The sequence below is a fragment of the Ophidiomyces ophidiicola genome (genome assembly GCF_022830035.1).
Source record: "Ophidiomyces ophidiicola strain CBS 122913 chromosome Unknown scaffold_1, whole genome shotgun sequence".
Taxonomy (NCBI): Eukaryota; Fungi; Ascomycota; class Eurotiomycetes; order Onygenales; family Onygenaceae; genus Ophidiomyces; species Ophidiomyces ophidiicola.
In genome coordinates, this window is record NW_026054641.1 from 1,430,743 (window position 1) to 1,444,817 (window position 14,075).

The 14,075-nt window shown below is 47.0% G+C and overlaps 5 protein-coding genes across 5 annotated transcripts; 1 reads left to right on the forward strand and 4 right to left on the reverse strand.

Annotated features, from left to right (window-relative positions):
• Window positions 1-51: 51 nt before the first annotated feature.
• Window positions 52-596, forward strand: cbp4 (Assembly factor cbp4; the record flags this gene model as incomplete). Its single annotated transcript, XM_049249595.1, has 4 exons — window positions 52-89; window positions 147-219; window positions 298-409; window positions 487-596. The coding sequence occupies 4 exons, from the start codon at window positions 52-54 to the stop codon at window positions 594-596; spliced, it is 333 nt and encodes a 110-aa protein (XP_049111789.1).
• Window positions 597-1,364: 768 nt separating this feature from the next.
• Window positions 1,365-2,862, reverse strand: LOZ57_000497 (uncharacterized protein; the record flags this gene model as incomplete). The annotated part of the gene is made up of 3 exons (XM_049249596.1): window positions 1,365-1,922; window positions 1,986-2,689; window positions 2,751-2,862. The coding sequence occupies 3 exons, from the start codon at window positions 2,860-2,862 to the stop codon at window positions 1,365-1,367; spliced, it is 1,374 nt and encodes a 457-aa protein (XP_049111790.1).
• An 872-nt stretch (window positions 2,863-3,734) lies between these two features.
• rec8 (R8 protein) lies at window positions 3,735-5,709 on the reverse strand (the record flags this gene model as incomplete). Its single annotated transcript, XM_049249597.1, has 4 exons — window positions 3,735-4,403; window positions 4,468-5,055; window positions 5,103-5,583; window positions 5,648-5,709. 4 exons carry the CDS (start codon window positions 5,707-5,709, stop codon window positions 3,735-3,737), a joined length of 1,800 nt encoding a protein of 599 aa, XP_049111791.1.
• Window positions 5,710-7,051: 1,342 nt separating this feature from the next.
• ARG6 (Protein arg-6, mitochondrial) lies at window positions 7,052-9,788 on the reverse strand (the record flags this gene model as incomplete). The annotated part of the gene is made up of 3 exons (XM_049249598.1): window positions 7,052-7,110; window positions 7,168-7,408; window positions 7,461-9,788. 3 exons carry the CDS (start codon window positions 9,786-9,788, stop codon window positions 7,052-7,054), a joined length of 2,628 nt encoding a protein of 875 aa, XP_049111792.1.
• A 716-nt stretch (window positions 9,789-10,504) lies between these two features.
• On the reverse strand, window positions 10,505-11,173 carry SNC2 (Vesicle membrane receptor protein (v-SNARE); the record flags this gene model as incomplete). The annotated part of the gene is made up of 3 exons (XM_049249599.1): window positions 10,505-10,530; window positions 10,580-10,811; window positions 11,072-11,173. The coding sequence occupies 3 exons, from the start codon at window positions 11,171-11,173 to the stop codon at window positions 10,505-10,507; spliced, it is 360 nt and encodes a 119-aa protein (XP_049111793.1).
• Window positions 11,174-14,075: the final 2,902 nt, after the last annotated feature.

The window sequence follows — 14,075 nt, forward strand, 5'->3', positions numbered from 1 at the left end:
TTCTTAGCCGCTACTGCTTCGCCTCACTTGCCCAAATCCACCTCCCCGGCCATGGGTTCGGTTGGGAAATGGGCGAAGATGCTCGTAGGGTAAGTATCCACGGACTTCTTGCGCGGCGGTCACTGTTGACGGGATCTTATGACTAGCGGAGCGGTTATCTGTATCGGCGGCCCCATGTTCGTGAACTACATCCGCCCATCTGAGGAAGAACTGTTCAAGGTACGAGCTTGCTCCCGCAAAATCGCAAAAACAACTCCGTGCATCACCCTTGCTAAGCCATCTCCCTGATGTCTCCAGAGATTCAACCCCGATCTCCAAAAGCGCAACCTAGAAAATCGAGATAGGCGACAAAAAGAATTCGACGACTTCGTCACCCAGCTGAAAGAATACTCCAAATCCGACAAGCCCAGTACGTTCTCCCAGAACCCCAATGCGGTGCACACCCGCACATCCTGTTTGCTCCCACGCTAATACTTGTGTTCTCAGTCTGGGTTGTAGCAAAGGAAGCCGAAGAGCTCCAAAAGAAACAACGTCGAGAAGCCGCCCTCGCCGCAAAGAAAACCGCCGAGCAGCCTGAAGAAAACCCTGCACAATAAACAGTTTCATAACTAATGCCCTGCTACTGGTAACGCTCTTTTTCCCATTTTTGGACAGTCCAGACTCGTATCTCTCTATACAAAGGGCCTGGGATGTATAAGGCCGCCCGTCACCGCATATACAGCAACTATCGGACTTTGTGGTGCTGTATGGTATATTCGCAGACTGCGTTTTTGGCCTCGCATATTTTTGCTTGCGATTCGTGGAATACAATGTGGTGGCTTGGTCTGAGGGTGCGCTAAATATAACTACCATGGGCGGCGCATGGAATTCTGAGTAGGCTAACTCAGCCCATCTCCTTTAGGGCTTTCTGGCGTTCCAATCAACATGAGACGTTTCGCCATGAGGAAATGTGGGCGAATGGATGACAGAAATTCTCTCCTACGGGTTTATAGCCTTGCCAAAATAAAAATTTCAGATGTATAATACTCAACTCCAAGTTGTTGGTATCTTCGAGTATATTTCATGTATATAAATTGCTTTGTATAAACACTCCAACTCCACACACCTAAAAGGCATCAAGGTAGACCAGCAGATATCAGAGAAAGTAGGAATACATATACACAACAGATGAAAGTATATAGAAGTATCGAAGGCCCCGACAAGGTCCAAAAAAAGACATTGAACGAAATAAGATCTGAGCCCTCATATTCCCAATCCAAATATTGAATATTGAAAAAAGACGTAAAAAGAGAAATGATAGAGCCGACAAGAAGACTCAGGGGAAACGACAACTCAACGACATGTACATCTGAGACACCAGTAGTTCAAGATAGCATCCACCAAGCACTACCAAGGACACTCAGCAGAATAACACTGGTTAAAAACCCAGCGCCAACTCTGTCCTTGGTGGTGATATCACTGAGTTTGGTATACTTGGTTTCTTTGCCTGTGCCCGCATTTGGGTTTCCCCTGCTTATGCCTGTCTTGTTGTTTGCCGGGCCACCGACATAGTCAAGCAAATGTGCCTGCATAATCTCCAATGCAGACATCTGTTCTCCGACGCCGGTCGAGCCATCGTATGCAGCACCCATGGTCCAGCGTAGGCCGCAAGCATTTTCAGGTCCGTTACACTGCAATGCGGCCGCCTTGGCAGAAGCTTGTAGTCGAGGCATTAGTTTCTCACGGGTATAAGGCGCAATTCGGATGGTCAGTGCCATCCAACGAGCAAGGTATGCTTTGAAGGAGCGCTGGTCAACTCCACATTTACCGTTCGCCTCGCAAGCAACTTCGGTCATAACATCTGGTGGATCCTTGGAAAAGAACACTCCGGCTCCGTCGATAAGACCGTCCAGACGTTTCTTCCAAATGTCGGCCCCATTGGTCTATAGAATTGGTTAGTCGAGAATGGTCTGTGCGTCTAAAAAATGAGAATAAATAGTACGTACGTAGTTATACATGGCAGCTGCTGCTGCCAGCAACACACCATTATTATACGTCCATTGGATATGGTTCAGTTGGCTGCAATTTTTGAGCGAGTCTGTTCCGTCGAAAATTTGCCAAGTCGGGCTGATCAATCCAATATCAGCCATCCACTCCCAATGTTTTTCAACCTCCTTGGCATAAGTGTCATTCTTCGTGTAGAGTGCAAGTCGGGCAGCAATATTGATAAAGCAACCATTAGAAATGGTGTTCTTGTAAGGAAAACCTTTGTTGAATGAAAAGATCTGCCATCTTAGGCCACCCCCACATGTGTCTGCATCCCACCGAGGGATCTGAGAATGAACAACTGCCTGGGCAAGCTCAAGCCATTGTGGTTTATCATTTGGAGGATTCGGGAACTTATTTTCAGCGGCAGTCATGGCTGCAATTCCCCAAAAAGCCTGATCATCATTTCCAAGACTTGCTGACTGGTTGGAAGGCATGAAGTTCTTATCAGTTCCAACTTGGTGAAGCATAGCTTGTGTCGTTATATCGTTATATTGAGAGTCGCCCGTATAGAACCAGTAGTCAATCAGAGCGGCGAACATAGCACCTGCCTCCCACCAGTAGTAAGGGCTGGGCAGATTTCCTGGTACATCACCGGGCTTGTATCCGGTGTAGTACTTGACTAAACCGGCCGAAACTTGCTTTGTTGCATCTTTGATCGACTCTATAAGATATTGGAATCAGCCCATGAGCCTACTAGACAATATTAGTTGTGCATTACTCACCTGGACTACCTAGGTCTAAAGTAATAGACGCTTGTACCGTTTGGACGCCAAGTAGCGACGTTACGAAAAGAGTCGAAAGCGGACTCTTTGACTGGACAGTAAGTAACCTCATGTTTGATTTTTATCGATAAACTGAAATGAAATTCGGTGCAAAAACAATCAGGTCGCCGTGGAATCAACCATGCGGATATACGGGTGCCTCCGTCGAAGTACGCAGAAACCAGGGGCTTTGACAGGGAGTCAAAAACGGAAACTCGGTGGAGATTTAGCAAACAAAAGGGTTCGTTATGTCATGCGGAGCGAAATAGACGATAGACCCCCAAATAACGATCAAAATTCGACGAAGGTACAGTGGGGAACCAGCCGGCGATCAGGGGAGTCGAGAGGGTAGAGACCGGGGCGACGAAAACCACGGAAAGAGGAAACACAGTAAACGAGTGAATGATGATTAAAGCAGCCGCAAGAGAATCTCATAACATCGCAAAGAGACGATGCAAAGAGATGAAGGGGGAGTTGGGATCGAGCGTGGAGCAAAGACAGCGTCTGGATCGGCTCAAGGGCTGGTGTCGTGCTGCCAAGACTGGGAGGGTACTATTAATACAGGTGTGCAGGGAACATAACCGAAATTTACGGAGAATTGCTGGGGCCAGCGGTATGGGACTGAAATTACATTACACGGCGACCCTCAGCGGCATGCGCCGAGACGGGAGTGGTGGCAGTGCGTCATCCGGTAGTCAAGATATGAAACAGAAGGCGAAGGTAAAATGGGAGTACGGAGTAACTAACTAGGAATACGGAGGCAGAGAAAGAGAAAGAGAAAGGGACATGGCAGCGATAAATAGCATAACAAATTCCCCGCAGATAGCAATATGTCCCTCTGAATATGTATCGCTTGAAAAATCGAAGAATAAATCTTATAGCAGAAATTGGTCGTTTTAGATCGTTCAAAAAGGTTGTCTGTAGACACCTTTCATGGTCTAGATCTTAGCATCGCATGGATAGCAAGATTTCTCCCACATCGTCACACCCTCTGGCGAAGCTTATATCCACATCTTGGCGCACCTGCAGCACTCCATTTGTTGCCAAAGTCAAGACGTGCAACAGTCCATGGGTTGCGACAACCCTTGTGTTCTGTCCGGGTGGAAACAAGAAGGCGAACGACATCTCGGTGCCAGGCATTTCTTTGCCTCGAGTTTTCACGTATTCGAGGAAATTCACAGTTTGTTGATCGAGGTTACTTAAGAACCATGAAGGCTCGGCGATCTTATCTCGGTGCGCCGAGGGTGAACTCAGCCCAGTTGTTTCTTTCATACAAACCTCGTCCATATATGAGTCTACATCCATGCCGCCGATTATATCCATATCAAGATCTTCATCTTGTAATCGAACGCCAAGAAAGGTATTCTGCATTCTTCCACGGCCTGCAAGAGGGCTGGCGCTCGGAAGCCGTCCTCTGCGCCCACTGATCGAATTGGGAACCTGCAGATCCTGTCCAGAACGCAACGCAGAGTTTGGTCCTCCAATACCAGAGTATGGTCCGACGACAGATGAACCCCGATGAGAACTGTGTATCGAGGCGGTAACATTCCACGGCATTTGCAGGGATATATCGCCTTGAAGGGATGGGGGTGCATGTCGACCGATCTCGATATCCTGTCGTTATGAGTATAGTCAGATATTTCGAAGCCTAGACTGGCTCTGTGGCTGATAGGCTTACATCAAATGGTAGAAATGCCTCATTCTCCGCCTGTTGTCCACGAGCAGTCTCGATGTCTCTGCTTCTCTGTCGTACTCTCCTCTTGGACTCATTGGATTCGTCACTGCTGCTTTCCGTGCTACGGTCGCGTTTGCGCCTTGGTCCATCTGTCTGTGAACCTGTTAGAGCACTTAGAAGTCTGCTCCCAGAGAACATTTCTAGTGGATGAGAAAATCTGGCCATCCCAAGAACCATGCCGACAGCCCCAATTCCCACTTCCAGAACACAGAACGCCGCGTTCTTTTTAGCGATCGTGATAAGCTTGTTAGCTTCCTTCACTTTAGCAGCAGAAGCCATATTCTGTGCATATTCGGAATTCCACTGGGCCAAGTCAGCATTACTGAGTTCTGGATAGTCGTCAACTTCCATAGCTCTCAGCCGCCTTTTCTTTTCGGATTGCTGTGGGTTTTGATCAGAAGTATTCTCAGTTATTGCTGGTCGATCGTGACCCTGGTGTCTTGGACAAGGGGATTCTTCGAATGGCAAAATCGTATTCACATTTACCATTTCTCTCAGATTTTCGTCATATATCGGCATATCTTCAAGCTGCTATCACAAAGTCAATAACAATGCAGTCCTAATTTTTGTCATCTTACCATGTTTTGAACTTCTTCAATGCCAGATTTGTTTGCACTACCGATTTTCAAACTCTGTCGATTCTGACCTGTCCCGTCTACACCCGTATGATCTATCTTTCCATGGACAGATAATTCAACGATATTTCCCTCGGCATCAAATTCGAAATCCGGTTGCAAGAGAACCCCCTCCTCGTCACCTAAATACGCCGGAAGTTCCATTTGAGGCCCTTTTCTGTTACTGCTCATTTCGCTCGGCAAACCCAAACCGCCAACAGTGCTGTATCCTCCGAGCGAGGAAGAAAGATTCAGTTGGACCTCATTGTCAAACGCTTGGTCTGATCTATTTGACTGATTGTGGCAGCTGGAAAGTAGGCTCGTCATTTTACGTGGGGTTTGGAGCACAGTCATAATATCCAATGCCGATAGATCTAGGTTTAACCCTGAGAGCATCAATCCTGGAACAAATGTCGGGTCTTCAGGTAATACGAGTTGATCCCGCCTGGTGGATTTTGACCAGCTTAGCAGCAGGATAATATGATAATAACACTATGCAGAGAGCAAACCTTGCTTTTCCAGCGTCTGGATCCAACCCACGGCCATGAACGACTTTCAACATAGCCGTCATGCGGTCCCTGACTGCCTGTGCATCTAGGAGTATATATCCACACTGCTGATTATATACTTTAGAGACACCGTAACTGCGAGGGATGTTATATAATTAGCTCTGGCTGATATAGTTGGACAAATTACGGAGTACAAGGGAATGAATACAGCAAGTTTCCTTGCAACCTCAACGCCATTGGAGCTTCTGGGTGTATAATCATCCCACAAGCTTTGGGTACGTCGACATCGAGAATCGCTTTGCGGTTTATTTTCTTTGTCGTAGATTTAGAGCCCAGAGTCGCTACGAGCCTGAACAATTGCCCGGCTCCGGTTAGCAGAATGTACGGCACTCTATATCAAAGTCCAGATAGATCATGACCTACCAAACGGTTGCAACGCCATGCTCACGCGATGTGAGGACTACCGTGTAATCCACGTCAGTGCCTTGAGCTATAATCAAAGCCAAATACCCATCGTCGACTCCCCGGAAACACACACCTTCGTGGCTGTAAAACATTTTTTAGCCCACCTATCATACGGATAAGCTTACTTTACTTAGAGAAACGGTCTCCGCCTCAGTATCATGAGATGCGGCGGCGTTACATAAAAAACGGGGTAGTCAAATGTATATAGTCATGGCGATGAGGGGCTGAAAAAATAAAATAGAGATGCAGGTCACTTCGATGAAGTGAGACCTTTCGGTGGTCTGAAGGTGCACGCGGTGAATGGTATGAGGGGCGCCATAGGACGCGTACGCCCAAAAGGGAAAGGACGGGAGTCGCCATGGGAGTGAAGACGAGGAAGAGTCACGGGATACGTTTGTAGCTTGCAAGAACACGGGAATTGAAGAACGGTGGCGGTGTTATTCTTTTTCTTGGGAAAAGACGGATCCTCAGGGCTTGCTCCACGGGATGAACAGCACCCCAGACTCACTTTATAATAATAAGAAAGGGAAATATGGAGCCACTGGTATGGGCTCAATTATACTCCATACGAGGAAAAGGTATAATCGTAGTATCGTTGAAACCTGCTGCGTATTCTGTCTATACGTATTCTTCTTTTTTTTCGAATCTCCAAACACACCAGTCAGGTAAAGCTAGTTGAAAGCAATTCTAGAACATCACATAATTTGGAAGCAGAAATCATCCAAAGGCAGATCTATAGCATACATGCAAGAGTATACTACAATCATCAATGGGGAAACGCCAACTTTCAGGTGCATATCAGCACACAGACTGAAAAATATCACGCTAGCAAAGAGTTCTAAAGCCTTTCAGAGGCAAGAAAAGGAATGAAATAAAATTCGATCTAGTGCTGTTCGCTCTAGATCGTATCATGTGAGTATACATGGAATATGATACTGGTTAGTGCTCGTCTGGTATGCCTTCAAACTCTGAGTATCCGAGCGCAAGGTTCATGTTTTCTACAAGATATGTCAGATCGACCCTACTATAGGGGAAACTATTAGCGGAAAACTTACGAAGACATTGAGTAGCAGCTCCCTTTAACAAATTGTCGATTGTTGCACAAACAACCACCCTCTTCCCACTGGAGTGAACAGCAAACCCGCCAATCTCGACATGATGGCGGCCAGCGATTTCTTTGACCACTGGTGCTTCTCCAACCACCTTCACCAGCTTTTCACCGGCATAGCGGTCCTGGTAGAGGTTGCGGATATCCCGCGATGTCATGGGTTCTTTCAATTGCATGCTAATAGATTGCTATAGACATAGTCAGTAAGTAATGAGTGTAAAAAGAGTATGAACGACCCACATGAATACCCTGGAACCATACAGCGACATGAGGGATAAAAGCAACATCTATACCAAGCTGGTTGCTAACCTCCTTCTCGTGGATGTGGTCCGTCAAGCTGTATGGGATAAGATTGTTGGTAAGGTTTGCAACATCGTTCTTTGGGCTTGGCTTGGTTCCCGCTCCAGAATAGCCCGAGACACCGAAAACTGTGGGCTGGCCGGCGAGGAATGGAACCAATGGAGCGATGCCCAGCTGTGCAGCAGTAGCATAACACCCAGGGTTTGATATCCTCTTCGCTTGAGCAATGCTGCCCCGATTAACAAGTTCAGGTAGCCCATAGGTCCAGCTACTATCAAATCGGTAATCTGCACTTAGGTCCACAATAACAGCTTTCTCCTTGTCAACCTCATTAATTGCATCAACGTAGGGTTTGCAAACAAGGTTTGGTAGTGCCATGACCCAACAATCAACAGAGCCTTGTTCCGCCATGCGACGAACATCCTCAGGGCTAAGTTCTTCGTAAACGATGGATCGCTTATCGTAGCCTTGAAGTGGTTTGCCAGCCAGTTCACGAGAAGATACATGTCGAAGATCCAAATAAGGGTGAGCGTTTATGAGGTTGATAAGAGCCTGGCCCGTATAGCCACGAGCGCCAATCAGAGCTACCCGAGAAGGATGTGTATTTGATGCATTCTTTTTCCCAAGAGGAGGGTTAGGGTTGGTCGTGGTGTATTGCCGAACAGAGTGAGATTTCATACCAAGGAATGCATTTGGACGAACTGTGGTCGAGAATGCCCGTCTCTGTTGAGAAGAAACTGGGCTTGAGCCAATTTTGTTAGGGGCAGTAAATTTGGCATCCAGGTGAATGTTGCCGAACATATCACCACCACGCTGGCTAAATTCATGAACCAATTGTCCTACTTCCTCTGGGCTGTTAACTCCTGACCAGAACAATACTTCGCCATTTCGGTTAAGGCTACCCTGGGCTTTATCAAAGAACCAAGTCAAATTCTCGTCGTCTTCCTTGACTGTCCAAACCAATTTCGGGAAGTCCTTCTGAATGCTTGCAAATACATTATCAGCAACGTTAGTAAGCCAGCCAGATTTCGTAATAGTGAGTGTTGCCAGGTGGGCGAGACTGGAGCCTTCTTTCGGAGGAAGAACTATAGCAAGTGCATCCATAGGTTCATCGAAATATGCCTTAAATTCGCGTCCTTTCAAGGCCTGTATATACCTGTCAACCATGGCTTCGGCATCCAAGCCCTCTTGATCCCGCACAAGAGTCTTTTGGAGAGCGTCAAGGTCTTCAAAATCCTTAATAGATGTTTTCACGTGAAGCTTGTTGCCCCTTCTGATCAAAGTTCCTGCGCCTGTATCTGTAAACAGCTCTTTCTGAAGGTCTGCAGGATGAATGATGGCAACACTCGAAGTTCGTGGGAGGTCGTTCAATAATTCCTTCATTTCCTTGATCTTCAATCTTGTACCATGGCGAACCCACCACAATTTCATCAAATCATCATATTCCTCGTCTAAGTTGATAGCAGAAATCTTTTCGCCAGTATCTCCATTAAAAAGCCCTCCCTTCTCAGCGAGGTACACGATCTTTAATGGTTGCAAGGCGCGAGCCAGCTCCCCAGCAGCAACATCAGCATTAACATTGAGAACCTGACCTTCCGGGGTTTCCGCCATAGAGGTCAAAATCGGGAGGCAACCAGACTTGATGGCTGCCTCAATTGGCTTCTTGTTAACGCCATTGATTTTCCCAACTAGGTCGTATTTTTCCTTATCAAGATAATCCGCCGAGAAGACACCAGTCGTAAGAGGCCTCGCTCGAACGCCCAAGCGTTCCAATTCCTCAACCAATTTCAAGTTCTCTTCCAGGAAAAGGGACCTGGCCAGAGCCAGGGTCTTGCCGTCCGTCACTCGGATTCCATCCTCAAACTGCGGTTCTACGCCTGCAGCCTCAAGCAACTTGTTCAATTGTGGGCCCGCTCCGTGCACAACGATAGGATAAAGGCCGACATGGTTAAGGAATGCAAGGGCGGAGGATAAAGTTTGTAGATGCTCGGTTATAATCGCACCGCCGACTTTAATCACGGCGAATTGCTGGGAAGAAACGGAAGTAAAATGAGACAAGTACTGCTGGACTTCTCGCTTCGAGCCAATGTTACTTAGCAATTGGACAACGGTAGAACGCGTTGACAGGTAAGGCGCAGAGCCCGGAGCGTAATGGCGTCGTTGGGATGCACAGCAAGGAATAGCCGTGAAGTTGACCAAACGAGCGGATGGAATGCTGAGGCGTGCAGCTCGGGCACCTCCCCGCACAAGGACGCGAGCAGGTAGCATTTTGTCAACCCACGCGCGGCAGCCCAGTCTGTGAAATGAATGAACTCTTAGGCATGCGTGCAAGGGTCGTCGGGGCCAGGTTGCACTCAATATCTGTTGCCGCGTGGGAATTGTGAGGAGGCCCAAGGAGAAAATTCCACCCTGGCACTCGTGACTCAAGCTTAAGTGGGTGTGGGTTCATCCACAGAGCATCCGCAAAACTCTCTCTCAGCCACTGGAGCCTGCAACAAGATGACACCTACAACAGTTTTCTGGTTGCCTGGTCGCTGCTATTTCTAACCACAAAAAAAAAGGCAGCACTTTTTCTAGTGAACAAATGGACACCATGTATCACCTTAAAAGGTTGACAATGCCAGGCCTTGCCATATGGGCCATTGAAGCAAAGGGCACAAATCATTAAAGAGCTGCTATCAGAAAAAACACACTACCTGACGGTTACAGTTACCAGAGTATCATTTACAAAGACCCGCTCCCTCGTAAGCTCGACCTGGAGGAAGTTGCAAAATCCAGATAAGCCATAGCTGAATTAAAAAAGGACAAGAACACTACCAGAAAACAGAAGCGCCAAAAGAAAAAACACAATCAGAAACAGTGAATGTCATAAAGCTTTCTTCATTGCTGTACAGAGCAGAACAAGCCATATTGTATAATCATCGTCCGGCTGATACCGACAGATTTTAGTATCGATATGAGGAGAGTCGAAGGAAAGGGGCCATTTATTTCCCCTTGTTAGTGGCGACGACTAGGTAAAATTAGCATGGAACTTGAGAACACAAGTCCTATCAACATACCTGCTGGAACAATGATGATAACTAGAAGGATTATAATTCCGACAATTAAGCATATCCGCATTTTGAAATCCTTCCACCACATCTGCTTGCGGACCCGGTTGGCGCCACGGCGGAAGCCTTGTGCGGAGACAGCTAGGTTGTCCGTTTTGTCCTGGAGTGAATCTAAACGTTCACCTCGCTGCGATACTTTATTGATATTCTCTCTCATAACGCCAACTGTATCATCAATTTGCTAGAAAAAACCAGATACACATTAGTATAGTTTTAGACAACATGGTAAAAGTCGTGCAAGAAACAATGGTGGCTCTGCTGAGCGCATCGGTTTTCCCTTCCCCTAAACGCGAATAACTGTCTAGCTGCTTGCATCGGGGGTAGGAACAAGCTTTGGAGTTGAGAGGTGCATTGTTCAGGCCGGTGTACGGAATAACTCCTCCAAAACAGAGCCAGCGATTGTGCAATGTTTAACAATTCAAGAGGTGGTAGGGAACCTACCGCTTGCAGCGCAGCAGTTCTCTGGTTCCCGCTGTTGGCTGCTCCATTTTGATTTGAGTTTGATGGAATATAGGGATCGTATGGCTGGTCACGGTCGGCCATGGCTAAGGGCTAAGTCGAAATAGATGCTAGGAGAAATCGAAGGCAATGATTTGGAGGTACGGCGCTAGAACTCGACACGCTTGTTATCACGATGCGGAGGAAGAATTCAGCAGAGATGGTCGGTCTGGTGGCGATGGTAAAGAGAAAAGTGGCTGTGAGGTTGATGGCACGATGGATGCGATGATGACAGAGTGGGAGGCTGAGACGGACTTGAGTGAAGTTTTTGGCCCAATCGGGCGCCGTGACAGTACGGTACGTATTTAATCCGGCTGGGCGCGCCAAGGCGGTACCGTAATCACGTGCAGGGATTGTTGAGACAGACATCGCTGCTTGCTGAAACTGCCCAGGTACCAGCAGGACTCTAGGGCTCGTTGGGTCAAGCCCCTGAAGGGCGTTACGCTGGACGACCGGCAGCACAAACCGCCAAGTTGCTACAGTACTTGAGTTCGAAATCGTTTTCACTCATGTCACAGCATGGAGCGGAATGACGGATTTGAATGATTTTTTCCCTTGCTATCGCCCGACTTACAGATAATAGCCGTGGTGAAAACACACATTCTTTAAGCATCCTCAAAGGACGTACCGAAAGGTAGGGCCATAGTTCTCTTTATTTCTCCATAATTTTCGTCGAGTTTACGATTCTCCCATGGCAGGAACGTTCTCAAGCCTATCGCGAGGATGCAGTTGAATAACATAAAGGTACCACATATTGCCTGGCCCTTGACGTATCGCGGGCTATCAGAATCTGGAAAGATGTTTGTTCCCAACACTGTGCCACACTGGCCGGTGAGGTTGATGATCACCATGATCGCTCCCCGCCTACTATCAGATCCTTGATTACCTGGGAAATGTTAGATCTGGCCTTCGAATATATCTAAAGAATACCTTGGAGGAGGAAGGGCTATATTACCCAAATGCCATGGGCCGAGGCTAGCCATAGCTGCAAATAAACCGCTCGCCGCAACCCATACTCCGGCGTACCGGGCCGCCACACCAGGGCAAAGTGCAAGTGTAAGGAGAGTGTAACCGGACGCTGCAATGAAGGAGAGAATGGCAACCATTATGCCCCTCTGTTGAAGCTAATCGGCTAGCCAAGTTGTACCAACGGTGGTTATGATTGACACAAAAAATGGCGGGGCTGTTAAGCCTTGGGCATTCACCGCGGTGAAACCCATATCTCTGGTTATCGTTGGAAGAAATACGGCAATGGAGGCGAAACTAAAACTGCAGCTGAAATACATGAGCTATATTCCAAGTCAAATTGCGCTCTATTAAAGATAGGTAAATATGGTCTACCTACTGTGCCTACCTAAACTTTTATATCGCAAAGTGTTGCGGAAACATCTTTCCAGTCTATACCACCAACCCGCTTCACTTTTCCAACCTGTTGAACTGCTCTCACCCGTGCCACTTTCTTTTCTTCTTCAGTGAGGAAACGTTCTGTACTCGGACTGTCAGGCAGGAAATAAAATGCCACTGGGGCCATTAAGACAGTTGGTAGTCCCCCTACAAGAAAAAGCAACCTCCAGGGAGGTAGGCTCGATTTCTTATACATAATACCATCGCCAGGGCCCCTGAAAACGTGTTTGCGACGGGGGCCGCTGTCAAAAATATGCCACAGCGTAGCCCAAGCTCTCGCCGACGATAGAAGGATGACAGCAAGTACGGGATTCCGGGGCTAAATCCTGCTTCTGCTGCACTATGAAGAAATTTATGTGCTATCTCTCCAGCCCATGATTGCACCACTGCTTGGCAAGTAGCAGCTATGCCCCTAACTGATTCAACTTATCTTTCTCTAAATATAGAAGTGGTATCACACTCACCAGGCCAAAACAAGAGTCACCAGGACGATGTGTGGGGAAAGCAGCTTCCACAGAATGGCTCCAAACTGGAAAATAATATACGAGATATAAAAAAATATCAGCAACCATGTATACTGTCTCCCATGAAGCTGAAGATCATCTTCCATTTCGGCAATCCTGGCGTTTTCAATATTAGTTCGATCGAGAAGGCTCAGCATAACTGCAACATGTGTCAAACAGGGGACTTATTAGCAGATAACAAGGGGGTATACGTAAGACGAAGAGCAATGACACTACATGTAAGTCCAATTTCCTCACTAAGCTCTGTTCTACGGCAGGGTCATCCATGGCGGTTTCTACGGAGGCAACCGTCATATTAACCAGAGTGATGTTCCTCAACATGCCCAATTCTAGAATCACCACACCACTCTTCTCGTTATCTAAAGACGTTTTGTTCCCTTCTATAGTTGTGGACTTGAGAAATCAATGAAGAGCAACCTGCGATGCAACATTAACAGCAGACTCTTTCATATAGAAAGCATTATAAACCAAGAGTAAGGTCCCACTACAGAAACTTTCTTGTAATTTCAGGCAATAATAGCAACATTTAACATCTGCACAGACCGGTTATAACAGCCTAGCCGTGTGAAAACTTATTCAGCAGTATTTCCATTACACTTCAAACCAGAGTTCTGACGAGAAAATAGCTCTGAAAATGAATCACGATGGAGTGTTGGGATGAAACTCTTCAGAGTGTCGGGGTTCACTGTCGCTGTTTGAGAAAGAAACCCATAAAGAAAAGCCAAAATAGCAAAATTCTGCCTATTTGGATGCTGGATGTGGTTGCATAAGGATCCCCATGTGCAGAAAGCAACCTGTGAGCCTTGATGCCACAAAAAGAAATTTGCAAAAAGATTTTCATTTTTCAAACAGTCATAAACACACTCTTTCGCTCACAGAGTGGGTGTGTTAAATCTCTGCTTAATAATGTTCATTGCTATGAAGGGTCACTACATAATTTAGCCCTACCATGATGCTACGTAGCAGTGTTAGCACCGCTGTAGGGGGATCGCCTCACCCAACTTACCCACCTACATATT